The sequence below is a fragment of the Pseudophryne corroboree genome, chromosome 8 (assembly GCF_028390025.1).
Source record: "Pseudophryne corroboree isolate aPseCor3 chromosome 8, aPseCor3.hap2, whole genome shotgun sequence".
Lineage (NCBI taxonomy): Eukaryota > Metazoa > Chordata > Amphibia > Anura > Myobatrachidae > Pseudophryne > Pseudophryne corroboree.
In genome coordinates, this window is record NC_086451.1 from 406,804,271 (window position 1) to 406,827,107 (window position 22,837).

At 46.1% G+C, this 22,837-nt stretch overlaps 1 protein-coding gene across 1 annotated transcript in view; it reads left to right on the forward strand.

The window, feature by feature from the left end:
- Positions 1-2,507: 2,507 nt before the first annotated feature.
- The window catches only part of AXL (AXL receptor tyrosine kinase), a 208,195-nt gene continuing 187,865 nt past the window's right edge, over positions 2,508-22,837 (forward strand). Inside the window, exon 1 of the mRNA XM_063937829.1 lies at positions 2,508-2,983. Coding sequence (XP_063793899.1) covers positions 2,890-2,983 — 94 coding nt within the window. The 5' untranslated portion in view covers positions 2,508-2,889. The remainder of the gene's footprint in view (positions 2,984-22,837) is intronic.

The following is a 22,837-nucleotide window of genomic DNA, read 5'->3' on the forward strand; positions in this document are numbered from 1 at the left end:
ACTTCAAGGCTGATTGGTTGTCATGGGCAACTTCTCCGCTGGCTCACTTCTCCACTCTTTTCACTGCTTCATGAATAGACCCCATTATGGTTAAAAAAGGGACCAACTAGATGGGCAAAGTGGTTCTTAGCTGCCGTCAAAGTCTAAGATAACTAAAGCAAAATAGTGGAAAAATATATTATTTTTTATGTTCTACAGTTTTATAGTATATACTGTATTTTTAATATGTAAATCTATTTGAACTTCTTTTTTTTTTCTTACCAATTCTGGGCTTTCCGCTGTGCATGAGTGACCATATTCCCAGTGACTAGCCTTAAATTAACCCTTACCACTCCAGGCTAGTATTACCAAGTAATTTATTATTTAAAGCATTGTGGTTCATTTATAGCTGCAATTAGTGTTGATAAAATAATATTGCTATTGACTCTTAAATAATAAATAGTCCCTTTTGTTTGAGTATACTTCTCTCACCATTTACCAGTGTTGTCCATGATTCATATCTTTTATTATTATTATCCTTTATATGGTGCCACAAGGGTTCCACTGTGCCTAACAAAATACATGAACATATCAGCAAAACAAGATATGTGATATACAGTACAAGGCAATGAAGGACAAATACATGGTATATAAACATTTCTGCATCAGCCGACATAACAATCAATAAAGCAGCAGGACGGCAGCGCCCAAAGGTTAGGTGCCATTGTAGAGAATATGGAATATTTATTTTATTTATTATCAGTTATTTATGTAGGACACACATATTCCGCAGCGCTTTACAGAGAATATTTGGCCAGTCACATCAGTCTCTGCCCCAGTGGAGCTTACCATCTATGGGGCCTATTTATCACCATCCGCATCTGATGATGCAGATGACAGGTGATAATCTCGGCCCAACTCGCACTGCGATAATTGAGTACATCGCATGGATGTATCAATTATAGCATGCAGAGACAGAGCTTCCTACGATGCCTCTCCACAGCATCATCGGGGTATTTTTGGTAATACGCTGCTGCTCGTCGCTACCGCCACGACTGCCCCCGTGTGCAAAAGAGCCCCCTCCCTCGGATTTTATACTTACCAGACCAGTGTCCGCTGCTGGGCACTAGGTCATTCTTCCAGGGGTCACAGCACAGTACTGTAATGTGCGCTGCCACTTTGCAGTGTCACTTTACTGCACTGGGGTCACAGCGCAGCATATGGGGGACCCGGCAACCGGCAGCGCTCACCGGAGCAGTGGACACCGGCTTCTGGGGCTGGTAAGTATGGTTTGTTTGTTTTTTATCACTGTGATCAGCTTGCATCGGACACACATTGCTGATCACTGGAGCTAGGTCTCTCACAGCTCTCTGCCATGGGCAGAGAAAGCTAGGCAAAAGGGGGCACATGGCAGTGCTGCCCTGTGAATTCGCCAGCCTGAGCTCACAAAATGATCACAAGGCACACTGCGGTATTTTTTTACATTTTTTTTTTGTAAATTCGGGCCAGATCGCATTTCTCATTATATAAGTATGGGGAATGCGATCTGGGTTACTAAAAAAAAAAGACAATTTAAGGGTTTAGTGCAGTTTTTCGTGAAAACTGCTCCAAAAGCCCTATAATACATGTAAGTGATACTGAAATAATGTGAAAAGGGTGTGAAATATACATTCCCTACCACATGTACACATCACACACATTCACACTAGGATTCATTTTGTTGGAAGCCAATTAACCTACCAGTATATTTTTGGATTGTGGGAGGAAATTGGAGCACCCGGAGGAAACCCACGCAAGCACGGGGAGAATATACAAACTCCACACAGTTAGGGCCATGATGGGAACAGAAAAAGCACATTAGAGAAGATGGTCCCGCTTATGAGAGGTTACAATGTAAAGGGGAGGTGCAAACAAACAGGGGCGACACAGATGGGGTAGGCAGTGAGCACGGGACAGTGGTTTAGGGGTACAGTTACTAAGCAGTGATAAGAGCGGAGAAGTGAGCCAGTGGAGAAGTTGCCCATGGCAACCAATCAGCACTGAAGTAACATCTATAATTTGCACACTATAAAATGATACAGAGCTGCTGATTGGTTGATGGGGAAATATCTCCACTGGTTCACTTCTCCGCTCTTATCACTGCTTAGTAAATGTACCCCATAGTTTGAGGACTGGATGGCTTTGATGAAGAAGTTGGTTTGGAGAGGCCGTTTGAAGCTTTGTAGAGAGGTGGAGAGTCTGACGGGAAGAGGGAGAGAATTCCAGACAACTTAAAAACTATGAAATGCCTTGTGCAATGCACAGCTGCCCCGGCGCACTGCTCATAAGACGACACATAGCTGTTAGTATAGATAGAATGAATGCTACAGTCCTCTGATCTTCTGAGATTTACTAATACTTCAGGCTCCTCCCTCCCCTCTTCTGTACTATGAGCTCCTACAAAGGAATGCTTCCCCTCTGCTATTGTACAAAGTCTTACAGTGGGTGTGTGAGTCACAAATGAAGGGGCAGACTACAATCCTCCCCTCTGGCTCACCCACCCATCTGACCGTGTACTCTAAAACTCACTTTTCCCAACTCTTCAACAGAGATTTTCTCTCTCTTTGCTGAAACTTAACTACTCAAAGTTAATGTTATAATTATTATTTATACTTTTGAAAGCTGGATTTATTTGACATTGTGTTGTATAGTTGGGATGTTTATTTTGTGTTTTATACCTACTGGATGTGATTGTTTACTGTGAGGATTTCTCACTCCTGTTGAGGTGCTTTGGGATTGCAGCAACAAACCTGGAATTTTTGGGATATTTGTTAATTGTTTAATTTATAGACATTTTGGCAAAAAGTTTTTGAGGAGTTTGATTTTTTTTGTGGCTCAGATGAAGAGTTAACATCTCAAGTGCTGTGTGGGATGTGGAGCGGAGAACGTCTTGTCAGCAGGATGCGACTAGTGTTTTGGGTGCCGTTTTTCATGGGAATACTGGGAGCTGTATTAGCACAGAATGGTGAGTACAAACAAAGCTATTGTCTACTGATTATCAGAGCAAAGACAGAGAAACAATGGAAAGAATGTGTAGTCTGAGACTAGACAGGCAAGAGAGACAACTGCGCCTCCAAATGCTAAAACCTCCAACCTATTCTTTATACATCCATAACAGAACACAGTCCTGTCACCTGTTCCTAATACACAGACACCTCAACTTAATACACAGATATCAGTACACAGACCTCTCACCTCTTCCTACTACACAGACATCAGGACACACTGACTTCTCACCTCCTCCTAATACACAGACATCAGGACACACTGACTTCTCACCTCCTCCTAATACACAGACATCAGGACACACTGACTTCTCACCTCCTCCTAATACACAGACATCAGGGGGGCACAGACCTCTCACCTCCTCCTAATACACATACATCAGGATACAGATCTCTCACCTCCTAATACACAGATATCAGGACACAGACCTCTCACCTTCTAATACACAGGCATCAGGACACAGACCTCTCACCTCATCCTAATACACAGACTTCAGGACACATACCTCTTACCTACTCCTAATACACAGACATCAGGACACATACCTCTCAACTCCTCCTAACACACAGATATCAGGACACAGACCTCTCCCCTTCTAATACACAGGCATCAGGACACAGACCTCTCACCTCATCCTAATACACAGACTTCAGGACACATACCTCTTACCTACTCCTAATACACAGACATCAGAACACATACCTCTCAACTCCTCCTAACACACAGATATCAGGACACAGACCTCTCCCCTTCTAATACACAGGCATCAGGACACAGACATCTCACCTCATCCTAATACACAGACTTCAGGACACAGAGCTCTTACCTACTCCTAATACACAGACATCAGGACACAGACCTCTCACCTCCTCCTAATGCAGACATTGGGACACACACCTCTCAACTCCTCCTAACACACAGATATCAGGACACAGACCTCTCACCTCCTCCTAATACACAGACATCAGGACAAATGCATTGTACCTCCTCCTAATACACAGACATCAGTACACATACCTCTGACCTCCTCCTAATACACAGACATCAGGACACATGCTTTGTACCTCCTCCTAATACACAGACATCAGTACACATACCTCTCACCTCCTCCTAATACACAGACATCAGGACACATGCATTGTACCTCCTCCTAATACACAGAAATATAGACAAATACCTCTCACCTCCTCGTAATACATGGTTGGACTTAGACCTTGCACTTCGTACATTAGGTCTCATCACCAATGTAAAGCTCAGCACATCTATATAAATGCACAATTGCTCTTACACTGGTCTGCATAACACATGTGCATGCATCGTATGAGCAAGCTTCTGGGTATCTGAGCATCACATGTGCACTATCACTGATTTCAAAGAAGCATATATTGCACATAAAAAATATCAATACTAAGCATACAGTTTGGCTGCACCCCTTATCATTGGAACCATTTACACTTTTCTCTCAATAGCTTGCTTGTTTGACCCTTACTAATAGAGCCCCTATGGACATACATTGCCTTTTAAAACATATGACCTCCACTAATACCCCTTTCAGACCACACAAATAACCTGGTATTGACCCGGTATATTGGTACCCGTTCACAGCATAGGGAGAGGCTGTGCAGAGATGATCTACCAGCGCCGCCTCTGCTCCTGCCCTCAATGCCGCCGCGGCTCCCGTCCCCATGGCAACCAGACCTGGCATATTGCCGGGTTGGGAAGCCAGTTCTCAGGGTCCAACGCTGGGTTGCACCCGGAAAAGAACCGTTTCCAATTTCCGGGTGCGACCCGGCATTTGCGATCTGAAAGTGGTATAACAAGCTGGAATGAAAGACTTCTGCAGGCTTCAGTTCATGGGCTGGGTGTTATGGGTACCTACAGTATTGTCAAACAAATCTCAGCAAAAAACAAAATTCAACGGTCCAGGTTCCCCATTGTCCACTGCAAAATTTGTTCAACCCAGACTTCTCCATGAGTACCCATCAGGGCCGGATTAATCCTTGGGGGTGCTCGGGGCACTTAAGACAGGGGGGCCTCGATGGAAGGTTGGGGGTGTTTATTAGATTGTGCATACCTCCCAACATGTCCCATTCAAGGAGGGACAAAATGCTCTCTACCTGGTTTCCCACTTAATATATGGTTGGCATCACCTGTGTTGAACTATTTATTTAATTGATAAGAAAGGTATTTCAACACAGGTGATTGCAATCATAAATTAAGAAGGAAGTCCAGGTAGAGAGCATGTTGTCTCTCCTGGAATGGGTCATGGTGGGAGGTATGGGTTGTGTATAATAAATTTAAACCAATGGTGTATATTAGTTTTAAGCTAATAGTTTAATAATGGCTGGGTACTGTTTATAGATCCACCTTTGAAAGATAACAATTTAAAAAACAAATTCTTGTAGTGGAACAAAGACAACTTAACCTTAAAATACACATAGAAAAATAAAATTATTTATCTTGTCACATGCAAGAATAGCAGCAGCCTCTGTACTACTTACACACTGGGAAAGGACTCAGGAGGACTCTCTCTAGACCCAAATGGTTTAGTTACATAATTGTTTATACAAGACTCAGACACCCAATCAGGGAAGAGGAGAAGCTGGGATCCCTGTGTCACTTACAGCTCTCTCCCCCTCATATCTCTCCTCTGGTCAGAAAGCTCCGTCGGTAGCTCATGGAACATAATATTCCTGTGTCTCTGCCTGCACTGCATACTGTCCTGCTCGCATTCTGGTTGCTGGTTCTGCTGCTGCTTAAGAGGGAAAGCTAGTGATGTCAGTGTGCTCTGGCCGGGGGGCCCACTGACAAAGGGGGGCCCGGGGTACAGTATGCCCTGCATCCCTACCTTAATCTGGCTATGGTACACACTTTGTGAATGACAGAGGTATTCAACTTGGAAATCACTGTTAGGGGCAAATTCAGTTTGTCACGAGGTCCATTAGAACCTTGAGCACTAATATTACCAGGTTGTCTGGGCAGGAGAACCTTTCTTTTTTTGCCCGAGTCCGATAGAGGTGCAAGCACAAAACAAGCAAGGCCTCCCTCCTGTAGTAACAGATATTCCAGCTAATTGAACCTGCCCTCTATTGTAGCAGTGCAGGAAAATACAGCACTTGCTCATGGCCATCAGCGATTCTGCACTTTGCTGTAATGTTTTCATTGTTACACATAACAAAAGAACTTGCCCAGCACATTCTTTGATGGAGAAGGGAGGGAACTTTGAGCCTGGAAGTACATTGTATCATCTCCACAGAGATTATGTTGCACCTTGTTTGCTGTTAGACACATTGATAGTCATATACTAAAGGGGGGTACTCACGGAGCGATATTCTAAGCAATCTGACTAGATTGCTTAGAATTAAAGCATTATCGCTCCGTGTGTACCCCATACAGCGATAGCGATGCGCAGCCCCGCACATCGCTATCGCTGCTGCTAGATTAGCCCGCTGGTTGAAGTGTGCGCCCCTGCCCCCCCCCCCCCCCCCCGTTTCCCCCCGCACGCTCAGCACACATCGCGCTGTGCTGAGCGGCGGGAGAGATGTGTGATGAGCGGTTCGCTCAGCACACATCTCTCTCACATCGGCCAGTGAGTACTGGCCTTAAGAAAGACTGGACTCACAATGAGCAGTCAGAAAATTACCTGTGATTGACGGGAGGCATTAATTTTGCCGGCTGTCGGGATCCCGGCTGTCAGGACACCGACACCGGAATCCCAACACCCGGTGAAATACCGGCAGTCGAAATGCCGTCCACCGCCCAGAATCCACGCCACCACTCGCAGGGGGGAAAAAATCCTGTGGCGACCTTTGAGCCCGCAATTTGGACACACTGCGCTCGCCGCCGGTATTCCAGCTGTCAGGATCCCGGCGTCGGTCTCCTGACCACCAAGATGCGGACAGCCGGTGATTGACCTGATGCATGGTCGACAATAAAGGCATGATCGACAATAAAGGCAGAATTCTTATTGTATGCTTATGGGTTCTTGTATGCTCTTTGATAGTACATAGTCCTCATGGATACAGCTGTAAACATCATACCCCTGCTACCTGAACAGTGACACGCATTTTCTTTTTCCAGTATCTGAAGATGTTTTAGTCGATTGATAAGAGCAATGCACTGTAGTGGATGCACCACAGTTCTGGGGATGCAGTGTAATGTAACAAATGTATAATATTTAAGCACAGGACGGCGATTCTGTCTGTATACTACATTAATGCACTGTACGTGTGATAGGTGACCCTAGTACTGTTTAAACATAATGACAACTGCATTATTAAAGTCCAAATACATGCCATTGTAAAAAAAACAACAACAAAAATAAACATCGGCTATCATAGAGACTTTTCCATCTCAGAAAAAAAATGGTCCATCAATGGGGTTTTCTGGGTATTCAAAACCCCTCCCTGTGTGTGCCACTGCCTATGTTTTATTTAACATGTATGTTTATTTTACATCAATTGAAACTTTAGGATCTGTGTCCAGCAGCAGTAAGCAATTACCATCGCATCATGCAGGAAATAATAAATAGTGGAGAATCCCTTAATATTGCAAACAAATGCAGTTTTTGCAGCATTTACCCATCTTCTCCAGGCCCTGATTTGAGTGCAATATTCAGAGAACAATGACATACTGGTCTTGTGGTAAATGTTATAGGTGCAGAGATAGTAAACCATGCATTTATTATGGTCACAATAAAAATAGGGCTTGGGAAATTATTTTAGGCACAGGCATAACAGGGCAGCAGTGCGCCAACACCAGGAAGTGCAGCACTGCATGGAGAGTCCTGAGGACGCACCAAGCGGCTGTACAGGGACTGTATAGACTGCAGGGTGCATGCCTGGAGCATCCAAAGTATGCGCCATGTGGCACTGCAGCAGCGATACTGGCTGCACCTGGCATTTCATGCACCCTTCTAGTCAGAAGCAAGGGTAGTGGGGCAGCAACAGTGTCACCCCCATGCTTGCATATCCCTAATTACGGCCCTGGATTTAGGTAAAATATGGTTATCAGGGGTATGGGACTCAGGGTCGACAGTGTCTTGGTCGACACACATTTGGTCGATGCCTATTGTTCGACAGTGAGTAGGTCGACACAGCCATTAGGTCGACATGGAAAACGACATGAGTTTTATATGTTTTTTTTGGTGTCGTTCTCTTCGTAAAGTGACCGGGAACCCCATTTAGTGCACAGTGTCCCCTCGCATGGCTTGCTGCGCTCGCCATGCTTCGTGCAAAGTTACCGTTCCCAATTGTAGTCCATGTGGATCGTAAAGCATGAAAAAGTAAAAAAATAAAAAAGTGAAAAACTCATGTCGACCTTGTTCCATGTCGACCTTGTTCATGTTGCCTTAATAGACGTGTTGACCTATTTATGGTGTCGACCTAGTCACTGTCGACCAATAGTCGTCGATCTAAGGTGTGTTGACCTAAGTGCTGTTGACCCAGAGTCCGGATACCGGTTATCAGGATCTGCAATTTCTCCAACACTTCTCTATCGCATAGCATTGTAGATTATGGGGTCTATTCATGAAGCAGTGAAAAGTGTGGAGAAGTAAGTCAATGAAGAAGTTGCGCATGGCAACCAATCATGTGCTACGTATAATTTTATAGAACCAATCAGGTGCTACGTATAATTTTATAGAACCAGTCAGGTGCAACGTATAATTTTATAGACTGTACTTGATAAATGTTACTTCAGTGCTGAAGGGAAACGCCACTGGCTCACTTCTCCACTCGTTTCACTACTTCATGAATAGAGTTAAGTTTGGTGATTTGGAAGTACACAGTGATAAGATTCTTTAAGGAGGTACACACAAGTGTCGTTAAATGCTGACCACTGAATATGTGACAACATCGAAACAGGACAGCTTTGAAAGGAGTGGAGCATTCATTCTGCCAATCATATGCTGTCGCTCACTGCACTAAACACTCCCCCTACTTCCCCTCCACCACCATTCTTCTATAATGGGGTGGTTCATTAGGTCGACATACTGTACATCGGGTCGACATGCATTAGGTCGACATGATCACTAGGTCAATGTGGTCATTAGGTCGACATGTGCTAGGTTGACATGTGAAAAGGTCGACATGAGTTTTTTTACTTTTTTGGTGTGGTTTTCTTTGAAAAGTGATGGGGAACCGCAATTAGTGCACTTTGACCCCTCGCATGGCTTGCTTTGCTCACCATGCTTCGGGCACGGTGCCTGGCTCCGCTTCCGCTGCACTAGGCACAGGTTACCGTTCCCAATTGTAGTCCACGTGGATCGTTAAGTATGAAAAAGGTCAAAAAATGAAATTATGAAAAACTCATGTTGACCTTTTTCCATGTCCACCTAGTACATGTCAACCTAATGACCATGGCGATCTAATGCATGTCGACCCAATGTATGTCAGCCTAACTCATGGCGAACCAAATGACCGCCATCCTTCTATAATATGCTACTACAACCAGCTATTATTCTTTAACTGCTTTTGCACCCTTGCGGGGGGAGCTAGCCCTGTGCTGGGCGTCCCCCTGCATGTCTGAGAATCTAATCGTACGATCAGCTCTGAATCGCCCCCATAGTCTCTGAGAGTGCTGGGCAAGCCCCCACAGTGATAAAAACAGGGATTTGACACAAGGCCCTGCCCTGTTCCTGTGAGGTCCCACCCCTTTTTCAGAGCACTCAAGATCCAATTTGTGAAGCCTGGGATGTTGTAAGTTATGATAAGACCCAAATAAGCAGCAGAACGGCCGCAGCCAAAGGTTTGGTGCTGGTATAAGTGATGGAAGAACAAGCACATGAAGGTAGAGGGCCCTGTTCGTGAGAACTTAGGGGTATATTTACTAAACAGCGGGTTTTTAGAAATAGAGATGTTGCCCATGGCAACCAATCATATTCTAGATATTATCACTCACCTAGCACCTTCTAGAAGATAATAGCTAGCATACGATTGGTTGCTATCTGCAACATCTCCACTTCTAAAAACTTGCACTTTAGTAAATACGTCCCTTACGGTCTAAAGATAACAGCTGTGCGCATTTCACATTGACCCTTCACTTGCTGCACCCCATCATGTTGCAGGACTGGTCAGCATTCGTGCCCTTAAACACGCTAATGTTTCTGATGCTCCCCGTCAGGGGCATAAACAAAACTTCAGGGTCCCCATAGCAACATATTGAAGGGGCTCCTGTCCCAATGATTCTTAAGAGACACATTATTATTATTATTATTATTATTATTATTAATTATATGCCCCATAATAGTGCTCTAGTTCATTTTCTGAACCATAATATTGCCGTAGTTAATATTATGCCCCATAGTAGTGCCCTAGTCTATTTTATGAACAATCGTAGTTCCATGTTGATGATGTTACACACACAGTATCCCCAATTCATATTATGCCATGCAGTGCCCCCAGTTCATATTAAGCCACATTAAAGTGCCCTCCAGTTCAAACTATGCCACGTTACAGTGCCCCAGATCATATTATGCCACACTATAGTGCCCCCATTTCATATTGAGACATTGCAGTTCTCCTGTTCTTATTAAGTAACATTATACTGCCCTCCACATTACAATGAGCAGATCAGATTATGACACATTACAGTGGCCTCCAGTTCTTATTGTGCCACATTACAGTGCCCCCTTACCATTCTAACATCCACTATACGCAGGGGTTAAAGTGTGTGTGTGTGGGGGGGGGGGGACGAGGGGGGGGGGGGGACGAGGTGAGTTCCACCACCTGTAATGGTAGGGGGAACTGGTTCCATCACCTCCATTGCCATGCACAGTAATTCCAACAGAAAAACTTGCCCCATCATCTACAATCAATCGATGATACAGGTGGCGCTACTGTTACCGATGAGCTGCGGGGGGCGAGGGGGGGACGGGCGGGGGGGGGTTGGTGTCCGGGTAAATGAGTTCCACCACCTCTCCAGGACCACTTTAAGCCCTGACTATACGCATCTCTTACTGAAAATACAATTTCACACTATTCAGGCTGGGCGATGGATATGAACTAATTGATTAGCAGGCAGATTCGGGAAATTGTATGCAACTTTATAACCTGGGTTCAGGCCCCTGTAAGCCTCTGAGCCCCATAGCAATGGCAGCCCTTGCACCCACTGTAGTTATGTCCATGTTCCCCAGTATTGATACAGCAGGCTGTCTGATCCAGGTCCTTTAGTTGCTTGTGTAAGTGTGGATATGTCCTTCTTTTTGTATCTTTATCATTGGGACCTATATATCGCATACCTCCTAACTTCTGTTAACCCCAGTGCGGGACATGCTGCGCCGAAGGCGTGTCCGCTGCTGGAAAGGGGCCGGGCCCTCTCTAAAATGGGCAGAGTATCAGGGGACAGGGGCGGGGCATTGCGCTACGACCCCAGTTTTTGCTATTTTGGGGGCGTGCCCAGCGCTCCCCAAGCAGCTGGGCAGCCCCTTCCTCACCTCCATGCACTGTTCAGTGACTGCCAGCTGCAGGGCAGAGCAGTGGTGATCACTGGTTCTCCCAACTGCCCCACCACCCGTGGGACACTGTGGCCCGTGGGAGGGACAGCGGGACAGTGTTTGAATAGCGGGACTGTCCTGCTGAAATTAGGACAGTTGGGAGGTATGATATTGTATCTGTCTAAGTATATGTCTTATATAATATTTGATTTTGTTTCCCTTCCTCCCTCTTCCTTTTTTATTTTCTATATACTCTCTTCCTCTTCTTTGTTTGCTGTTCTTTTTTGTGTAAAATGTTAATAAAAATGACTGAAGTAAAAAAAAAAAAAGTAAACTTTACTTAAAAATGTTTGTGGACAGCATAGTGGATTAACATTGTTTACAGCACTGAGGGTCTTACCCAGCCGTGCCCTATCTGCATGGAGTTTGGACATTCTCCCTGTGTTTGCACCCACTAGCCAAAAACACAGAGCCGGCCCTAGGCATAGGCATACTAGGAAAATGCCTAGGGCATTTGGAATGCCTAGGGGCACAAGCAGCTTCTGCTGATATGCAGCATGCCTATATTCTGTGTGTGACTGCGGCTCTATCTGCATACGAAATGCATTACTAATGTGTGGCATTATGTGTATGAGGTGTACTACTTTGTAGCGTATGTGTGGCATTATGTGTATAAGGTGTACTACTTTGTGTGGTCTAATGTGAATAAAGAGCAATATGGTGTGGTGTAATGTGAATAAGAGACACTATTGCATGATATAATGTGAACAAAGTTGCAGTACTGTGTGGCGTAATTTCAACTGGGGGTATTATTGTGTGGCCATGCCCCTTCCCAGCAAGAACACGCCCCGGTTATTGGCTGCACACCGAATGTGCACACTGTTCCTATTTAAAATATAGGGGGTAGGAGCACCAAAAATAAGGACTGCTATGGGTGAGTGGTGATGGTGCTGGGAAAGGGGTACATGGTCAGAGGCGGAACTAGCGGCAGTGCTAGAGGGCACAAGCCAAAATCTTGCCTAGGGCATAACTTGGTTAGGGCCGGCTCTGCAAAAACATATCGGTAAGTATGTTCACATGGTAGGGAATGTAGATTGCAGGCTCTACTGGGGCAGGGAACGATGTGAATGACTAAATATTCTCTGCAAATAACAGAAGTAATAAAAATGTTTATTGTAAAGTGGGATATATATATACGCTATAGAAATAACTGCTAATAAAATAAATGAATGTTGCTAAATTCTAATCTGTCGGCTGGGTACCACAGTTTACTGCTGTGTAGTGAGTCTCTCAATTCTTAGTAATTGTTTTGTAAGGAAAGCGTTAATCTGAATCATTCAGCAGCAACTAATCTGAGTCATTCCCAGGGCATCTAACAATGGGCCACTCTCACTCACACATCTCCCAAATGTCAAACTTTAGGAGAACTCCTAACACAGGAGATTTTTTTGTACCTTATTTGGGTTTGACATGTTCCTCTAACTTTCTACATTGTAATAAATAACTAATTGTACTCTCTGATGGCGAAAACCAACAGCGCACAATCGCTGAAAGATAACTCATTAGAAACAGGAACTGGACATTTATCAGATGGGCAGGGAGATGTATTGCAGGGCATCGTTACATGTTAGCACTGGTTATAATTTCACTTTACAGATCCTTAGGAAACATTTACATCATACTTGTATGCTGCTGCAGCATCCTCTCTGGTAGTTTCCTGAAGAGGACAGGGGGTATGGGTCATTAGGTCAACCACACTTAAGTCGACAGTCATTAGGTCGACCACTATTGGTCAACATGCATTGGGTCGACATGGCCATTAGGTCGACATGGAAAAGGGTCGACATGAGTTTTTTTGGTGTCGTTTTCTTCGTAAAGTAAGGGGGAACCCCAGTTAGTGCACCGTGTCCCCTCACATGGCTCGCGTGCTTCGGGCAAGGTACCTCACTCCGCTGCTGCTGCACCCGACACAGGTTACCGTTCCCAATCGTAGTCCACGTGGATCGTAAAGTATGAAAAAGTTTCAAAAAAGGAATTTTTTTTTAGAAAAACTCATGTCGACCTTTTCATGTGTTGACCTTTGCCACGTCGAACTAATGACCATGTCATCCTAATGACCATGTCGACCTAGTGCATGTCGACCAATAGTGGTCAACCTAATGAGTGTTCACCTAAGTGTTGTCCACCTAAAGACCGGATACCGTAGAGCTGTCCTGGTGAAGTACTGACTTCCAGGTTTATGACCCAGGAGTCCTTCTGTGCATGCGCAGACATTGGACTACACCAGCCGCAGGGAAGGAGACTCATTGCAATCTCACCGCACGTCCTGATTGCATAAAGGAGCTCATAGACTTCTACAGGCAATATCATCCATCCGCACAAGTTCCAGAACATTACGCTTTCTGTAGCTTGATGCATATGGGAACATCACAGACCCGTAGAAGTGTAAGGATATCTTCTCTGGACCATTTTAGTACTTATGGGGAATAATATGTTTTGTGGCAAACCTTAGAAAATGATCCACATTGTTTGATTGATACAGTACATCCCACTCTATGGGTCTGATTCAAGCAAAAAAGCAGGCAACTGGGCAAAACCATGCTGCACTGCAGGTGGTGTAGATGGAACATGTGCAGAGAGAGTTAGATTTGGGTGGGGTGCGTTCAAATGAAATCTGAATTGCAGTGTAAATAAAGATGTCCGACATTTGTGGGCTACATGCAAAAGTATGTACCCTGCACAGAAAAAATATAAATGCATTTGCTTCCCTGGCAATATGGTTTGTTTCAGACACAAAGTTACATGCTGTTTTTGCTTTACTTACAAACATGATTCAGGCCCCAGATCTCAACCACACAACTGAACGGAATGAATTAAGATGTCCTAAATATAGACTATAAATTGCGCAAAATGTAACATTCTGAATTTACTAATGCTGTGCTGAATGCCAGTCCCTGTAACGTAGAAGCAAAAGCAGAAATTGGTATTGCCGAAACTTCGCTGTATCTGTGAAACAGCCAATTCTACGGCATAATTCAGCTTGTGTGAAACTTGACTCATCTGTGTGAACTACATTTTCCATGATGCTCAGCACTAATTAATAATTATTTCCTGAAACATCTCCAACAATGAAATGATTTCTCCTTTCCACAAAACAATCTACAAAGAAATAGAACTTACCGTGATACTTTGGGGGCTGATTCAGACCTGATTGCAAATTCGCCAGGCGGCCGATAATCGATCAACTGCGCATGCGAACGGATCGTAGTGCGCATGCGCGAGGCCAAATTGCGAAAAAATCCAGCAAATTGTTTGATTGCTAGGCGTACGTAAGTTGATTTACAGGAAGTGGGAGTTTGGGGGTGGTAACTGGCCGTTTTCTGGGAGTGTCAGGAAAAACGCAGGGTGTGTGTGACATCAGCTCCAGCCCCGATCAGCCTGATTCTATCGCACTGTAGGAGTAAGTCCTGGGCTACGCAAATACTGCACAGACTGGAAAATCATTCGATGGTGAGTGAGTTGCGAATGGATTTGCAGCTGACCGGCGTTTGCAGAGATTTTCGCAAGGCGTACGCAGACTTGCACGGGGCGGATTTTCACTCTGTCTGGGTGGCGATTATTTAATCGCAGACCTCTGCAAATTCACAGAGGAGCAATCAGGTCTGAAGTATAAGTAAAACTGACAAAATTACTTCTCAAAGTTACTTCTCATTTTAGAATAAAAAATGATGAATAAATAATCATTAAGAATTAGAATTAAGAATAAATATTTACAAATGTGCTATATTTAAGTTCCATATCTAGTGTGATACAGGTTCTGGTTTCATTTGAATGTATTAAAATAATGCAGTTTGTCTAAATTGAGATACTAAAGGTGGGTACACACTGGCCGATATATTGGCCGTTCTCTTGAAAGGCCGATATATCGCAGGTCCGTCGTCCAGTGTGTATGGCCAATACGTCTGTGAATTCCGTCGTTCACAGACGTATCGCGTCGGCCCCGCAACACAGCCGATGGGTAATATATCTACCAATATATTGGCGCGTCGCTGTGTGTGTACGGGCGGTCGGCCGACCGCCCGTACACATGCTGCAGCAGCCGGCGGTGATTGACAGCTGAACTGGGCGGGCGTGTGTACACGCCCGCCCAGTTCATGACGTCAGTCCCCGACGGATCGGGCAGTGTGTATGCTCAACACACTGCCCGATCCGTCCATAGATATATCTGCAGATCAATTGATCGGCAGATATATCTGTCAGTGTGTACCCACCTTTACATCCTGAATGTTACATACTGTAGCTGCAATCTAACAAAACTGAATCAACTATGCAGGAGTCAGCTGTTTGACTGTTACATACATACAGGGTCATCAAGAGCTGTTCCGGGTCCCGATGCTAGTGGGTGGGGCCACTGGTGGGTGGAGGCCCTATGTACAATCAGTGCACCTCTGCAAATGGTGACAAGTGTCTATATGCTGTGGTCAAATTATCTTGGGGGTATCTATTGTCTATGCCCCAACGCAGGGCTTAAGGTGGCCCTGGAGAGGTGGTGGAACTCATTTACCCGGACACCAACCCCCCCCCCCCCCCCCCCCGCAAACTGTAAATTAGTACCCTAAATACCATACTTTCTAAGGGGCATTGATCTCACAATGGAGTAGCGTGGTCACATAATTTCTCTAACGTCCTAGTGGATGCTGGGAACTCCGAAAGGACCAGGGGGAATAGCGGCTCTGCAGGAGTCTGGGCACAACTAAAAGAAAGCTTTTAGACTACCTGGTGTGCACTGGCTCCTCCCACTATGACCCTCCTCCAAGCCTCAGTTAGATTTTTGTGCCCGGCCGAGCTGGATGCACACTAGGGGCTCTCCTGAGCTCTTAGAAAGAAAGTATATTTTAGGTTTTTTATTTTACAGTGAGACCTGCTGGCAACAGGCTCACTGCAACGAGGGACTAAGGGGAGAAGAAGCGAACCTACCTGCTTGCAGCTAGCTTGGGCTTCTTAGGCTACTGGACACCATTAGCTCCAGAGGGATCGACCGCATGGAACTGGCCTTGGTGTTCGGTCCCGGAGCCGCGCCGCCGTCCCCCTTACAGAGCCAGAAGCAAGAAGAAGTCCGGAAAATCGGCGGCATGAAGACTTCTGTCTTCACCAAGGTAGCGCACAGCACTGCAGCTGTGCGCCATTGCTTCTCTTACACACTTCACACTCCGGTCACTGAGGGTGCAGGGCGCTGGGGGGTGGCGCCCTGAGCAGCAATAAAAACACCTTGGCTGGCAAAACAATCACAATATATAGCCCCAGAGGCTATATATGTGATAATTACCCCTGCCAGAATCCTTAAAAAAGCGGGAGAATAGTCCGCGAAAAAGGGGCGGGGCTATCTCTCTCAGCACACTGGCGCCATTTTTCCCTCACAGTTCCGCTGGAAGGAAGCTCCCTGGCTCTCCCCTGCAGTCTACACTACAGAAAAGGGTAAAAAAGAGAGGGGGGGCACTAAATTTAGGCGCAGTAAATATTATAGCAGCTATAGGGGACATAATTCAGTTAGTCCCTGCATTATATAGCGCTCTGGTGTGTGCTGGCATACTCTCTCTCTGTCTCCCCAAAGGGCTTCTGTGGGGTCCTGTCCTCTGTTAAAGCATTCCCGGTGTGTGTGCGGTGTGTCGGTACGGCTGTGTCGACATGTTTGAGGAGGAAAATTATGTGGAGGCGGAGCAGATGCCTATAGAAGTGATGTCACCCCCTGCGGGGCAGACACCTGAGTGGATGGTTTTATGGAAGGAATTACGTGCGAGTGTCGACTCCTTACACAAAAAATTTGACGACATGCCAACTGCGGGACAGCCAGCTTCTCAGCTCGTGCCTGCCCAGGTGTCTCAAAGGCCATCAGGGGCTCTAAAACGCCCGCTACCTCAGATGGCAGACGCAGATGTCGACACGGATACTGATACCAGTGTCGACGACGATGAGTCTAATCTAATGTCCACTAAGGCCATTCGTTGCATGATTGAGGCAATGAAAGAGGTGTTACACATTTCAGATATAAACCCAGGTACCAAAAAGGGTATTATGTTTGGGGAGAAAAAACTACCCGTAGTTTTTCCCCCATCTGAAGAATTAAATGAAGTGTGTGAAGAAGCGTGGGCTTTCCCTGATAAAAGATTGATAATCTCAAAAAAATTACTAATGGCGTTCCCTTTCCCGCCAGAGGATAGGGCACGTTGGGAAACACCTCCTAGGGTGGATAATGCGCTCACACGTTTGTCTAAAAAGGTGGCACTTCCGTCTCCGGATACAGCCGCCCTGAAGGAGCCTGCGAATAGAAAGCAGGAGGCGATCCTGAAGTCTATATATACACACACAGGCATTATACTTAGACCAGCTATTGCGTCAGCATGGATGTGCAGTGCTGCCGCTGCATGGTCAGATTCCCTGTCAGAAAATATTGACACCCTAGACAGGGACCCTATTCTGCTAACCATAGAGCATATAAAAGACTCAGTCTTATACATGAGAGATGCACAGAGGGAGATCTGCCGGCTGGCATCTAAAATAAGTGCATTGTCCATTTCTGCTAGGAGAGGCTTATGGACTCGGCAGTGGACAGGGGATGCAGATTCCAAAAGGCACATGGAAGTTTTGCCTTATAAGGGTGAGGAGTTATTCGGGGATGGTCTCTCGGACCTCGTTTCCACAGCAACAGCTGGGAAGTCAGCATTTTTACCCCATGTTCCCTCACAGCCTAAAAAAGCGCCGTTTTATCAGGTACAGTCCTTTCGGACCCAGAAAAACAGGCGAGGAAAAGGCGGGTCCTTTCTGTCCAGAGGCAGAGGTAGGGGAAAAAGGCTGCAACAAACAGCTGGTTCCCAGGAGCAAAAGTCCTCCCCCGCTTCTTCCAAGTCCGCCGCATGACGGTGGGGCTCCACAGGCAGAGCCAGGTACGGTGGGGGGCCGCCTCAAAAATTTCAGCGATCAGTGGGCTCGCTCACAGGTGGATCCCTGGATCTTTCAAGTAGTATCTCAGGGGTATAAGCTGGAATTCGAGGCGTCTCCCCCCCGCCGTTTCCTCAAATCTGCCTTGCCAACAACTCCCTCGGACAGGGAGGCTGTGCTAGAGGCAATTCACAAGCTGTATTCCCAGCAGGTGATAGTCAAGGTGCCCCTACTTCAACAAGGACGGGGTTACTATTCCACACTGTTTGTGGTACCGAAACCGGACGGTTCGGTGAGACCCATTTTAAATTTGAAATCCTTGAACACATACATAAAAAAATTCAAGTTCAAGATGGAATCGCTCAGGGCGGTTATTGCAAGTCTAGACGAGGGGGATTACATGGTATCCCTGGACATCAAGGATGCTTACCTGCATGTCCCCATTTATCATCCTCACCAGGAGTACCTCAGATTTGCGGTACAAAATTGCCATTACCAATTCCAGACGCTGCCGTTTGGTCTGTCCACGGCACCGAGGGTGTTTACCAAGGCAATGGCGGAAATGATGATACTCCTTCGAAAAAAGGGAGTTTTAATTATCCCATACTTGGACGATCTCCTAATAAAGGCGAGATCCAGGGAGCAGTTGTTGGTAGGAGTAACACTATCTCAGGAGGTGCTACACCAGCACGGTTGGATTCTGAATATTCCAAAGTCACAGCTGGTTCCGACGACACGTCTACTGTTCCTGGGAATGATTCTGGACACAGTCCAGAAAAAAGTGTTTCTCCCGGAGGAAAAAGCCAAGGAGCTGTCATCTCTTGTCAGAAACCTCCTGAAACCAAAACAGGTGTCGGTACATCACTGCACGCGAGTCCTGGGAAAGATGGTGGCTTCTTACAAAGCAATTCCTTTCGGCAGGTTCCATGCCAGAATCTTTCAGTGGGACCTGTTGGACCAATGGTCCGGATCGCATCTTCAGATGCATCGGCTAATAACCCTGTCTCCAAGAACCAGGGTGTCTCTGCTGTGGTGGCTGCAGAGTGCTCATCTTCTAGAGGGCCGCAGATTCGGCATACAGGACTGGGTCCTGGTGACCACGGATGCCAGCCTTCGAGGCTGGGGAGCAGTCACACAGGGAAGAAACTTCCAAGGACTATGGTCGAGTCAGGAGACTTCCCTACACATAAATATTCAAGAACTAAGGGCCATTTACAATGCCCCAAGTCAGGCAAAACCCCTGCTTTTACACCAGCCGGTACTGATCCAGTCAGACAACATCATGGCGGTCGCCCATGTAAACCGACAGGGCGGCACAAGAAGCAGGACGGCAATGGCAGAAGCCACAAGGATTCTCCGATGGGTGGAAAATCACGTGCTAGCACTGTCAGCAGTGTTCATTCCGGGAGTGGACAACTGGGAAGCAGACTTCCTCAGCAGGCACGACCTCCACCCGGGAGAGTGGGGACTTCATCCAGAAGTCTTCACACTGATTGTAAATCGTTGGGAACGGCCACAGGTGGACATGATGGCGTCCCGCCTAAACAAAAAACTAGAGAGATATTGCGCCAGGTCAAGGGACCCTCAGGCGATAGCGGTGGACGCTCTAGTGACACCGTGGGTGTACCAGTCGGTTTATGTGTTCCCTCCTCTGCCTCTCATACCAAAGGTACTGAGAATAATAAGAAAACGAGGAGTAAGGACAATACTCGTGGTTCCGGATTGGCCAAGAAGAGCGTGGTACCGGAACTTCAAGAGATGATCTCAGAGGACCCATGGCCTCTGCCGCTCAGACAGGACCTGCTGCAGCAGGGGCTCTGTCTGTTCCAAGACTTACCGCGGCTGCGTTTGACGGCATGGCGGTTGAACACCGGATCCTAAAGGAAAAGGGCATTCCGGAGGATGTCATTCCTACGCTGATTAAAGCCAGGAAAGATGTAACTGTAAAACATTATCACCGCATATGGCGGAAATATGTTGCTTGGTGTGAGGCCAATAAGGCCCCAACAGAGGAATTTCAGCTGGGTCGATTTCTGCACTTCCTACAGGCAGGAGTGTCTATGGGCCTAAAATTAGGCTCCATTAAGGTGCAGATATCGGCTCTGTCGATTTTCTTCCAAAAAGAACTAGCTTCACTACCTGAAGTTCAGACATTTGTAAAAGGAGTGCTGCATATTCAGCCCCCTTTTGTGCCTCCAGTGGCACCCTGGGATCTCATCGTGGTGTTGAATTTCCTAAAATCACATTGGTTGGAGCCACTAAAGACCGTGGATCTAAAATATCTCACGTGGAAAGTGGTCATGTTATTGGCCTTGGCTTCGGCCAGGCGTGTATAAGAATTGGCGGCTTTGTCATTTAAAAGCCCTTATCTGATTTTCCATATGGATAGGGCAGAATTGAGGACTCGTCCCCAGTTTCTCCCTAAGGTGGTATCAGCTTTTCACTTGAACCAACCTATTGTAGTGCCTGCGGCTACTAGCGACTTGGAGGATTCCAAGTTGCTGGACGTAGTCAGGGCCTTGAAAATTTATGTTTCCAGGACAGCTGGAGTCAGGAAAACTGACTCGCTATTTATCCTGTATGCACCCAACAAACTGGGTGCTCCTGCTTCTAAGCAGACTATTGCTCGCTGGATTTGTAGCACAATTCAGCTGGCGCATTCTGCGGTTGGACTGCCGCGTCCTAAATCAGTTAAAGCCCATTCTACAAGGAAGATGGGCTCATCTTGTGCGGCTGCCCGAGGGGTCTCGGCTTTACAACTTTGCCGAGCTGCTACTTGGTCAGGGGCAAACACGTTTGCTAAATTCTACAAATTTGATACCCTGGCTGAGGAGGACCTTGAGTTCTCTCATTCGGTGCTGCAGAGTCATCTGCACTCTCCCGCCAGTTTGGGAGCTTTGGTATAATCCCCATGGTCATTTCGGAGTTCCCAGCATCCACTAGGACGTTAGAGAAAATAAGATTTTACTCACCGGTAAATCTATTTCTCGTAGTCCGTAGTGGATGCTGGGCGCCCGTCCCAAGTGCGGATTGTCTGCAATAATTGTACATAGTTATTGTTCACTAACGGGTTATTGTTATGAGCCATCTGTTGAGAGGCTCAGTTATGTTTCATACTGTTAACTGGATATGGTATCACGTGTTATACGGTGTGATTGGTGTGGCTGGTATGAGTCTTACCCGGGATTCAAAAATCCTTCCTTATTGTGTCAGCTCTTCCGGGCACAGTATCCTAACTGAGGCTTGGAGGAGGGTCATAGTGGGAGGAGCCAGTGCACACCAGGTAGTCTAAAAGCTTTCTTTTAGTTGTGCCCAGACTCCTGCGGAGCCGCTATTCCCCCTGGTCCTTTCGGAGTTCCCAGCATCCACTACGGACTACGAGAAATAGATTTACCGGTGAGTAAAATCTTATTATTACCCCCAATTCCACCAAATTCAAATTACACCACATAGGGGCACAATCTTATTCACATTAAACTGTATGTAGTGCCCATGATTCATATTCAATCTCATAGTAATGCCCCTTATTCAAGTTATGTCACTTAGTAGTGCCCTTTATTCACATTACACTATACCCCTAATATACAATGCCCACAGTAGTGCCCTTTATACACAATTCCCACAGTAGTAGTGCCCCTTACACACAATGGCCACAGTTGTAGTGCCCTTTACACATAATGGCCACAGTTGTAGTGCCCGTTACACATAATGACCACAGTAGTGCTGCTTATTTACATATTGCCTACAATAGTACCCCTTATACACAGCTTCCCCACTCTCTTGTCCCTCCAGCCCCCTCTGAGCTTGTCTTCAAGATATACAGAGTATGCGCCTCTTCACTCCAGCAGCAGTGACAGCATGACTTAACATACGCCGTGCTAGAAAATGAAGCCACTTGGACCTGAGGAGGGGATGACTGCTGTTCAATAGACACTGCATGTGTGAGTACTAGGAGGGGTGGGCTGTAAATGGAGGAGGACCATGGAGCCACCACGACCTGTGTAAGAAGGAGGTGGCTGCAGCTCATCAATAACACTAGTGCCACCTACATCTTTTGATGTAGATGATTGGGCAAGTTTTTCTGTTGGAATTACTGTGCAGGGCAATGGAGGTGGTGGAACTAGTTCCCCCTACCATTACAGGTGGTGGAACTCAGTTCCACCTCGTTCCCCCCCCCACTTTAACCCCTGCCTCAACGGCCCCCATAGAGAAATTGTTGAATCCCAATATTGAATGCATGAGTTCTGAGACGTAATATCAATTGCACCAAATAAGACATGTCCGAGGTCAATGTCATTTAGATGGCAGCCCTTATTTTAAGCTTTATGTGCAGTCAGTCCTGAATTTTAAATTACAAAATGGCTGCTTTGCTTGTGTCAAATGATGGGGCAGATGTATCAAACCTTTTTGGAGAAAAGGGCAAGTGGAAAAGTTACCCATAGC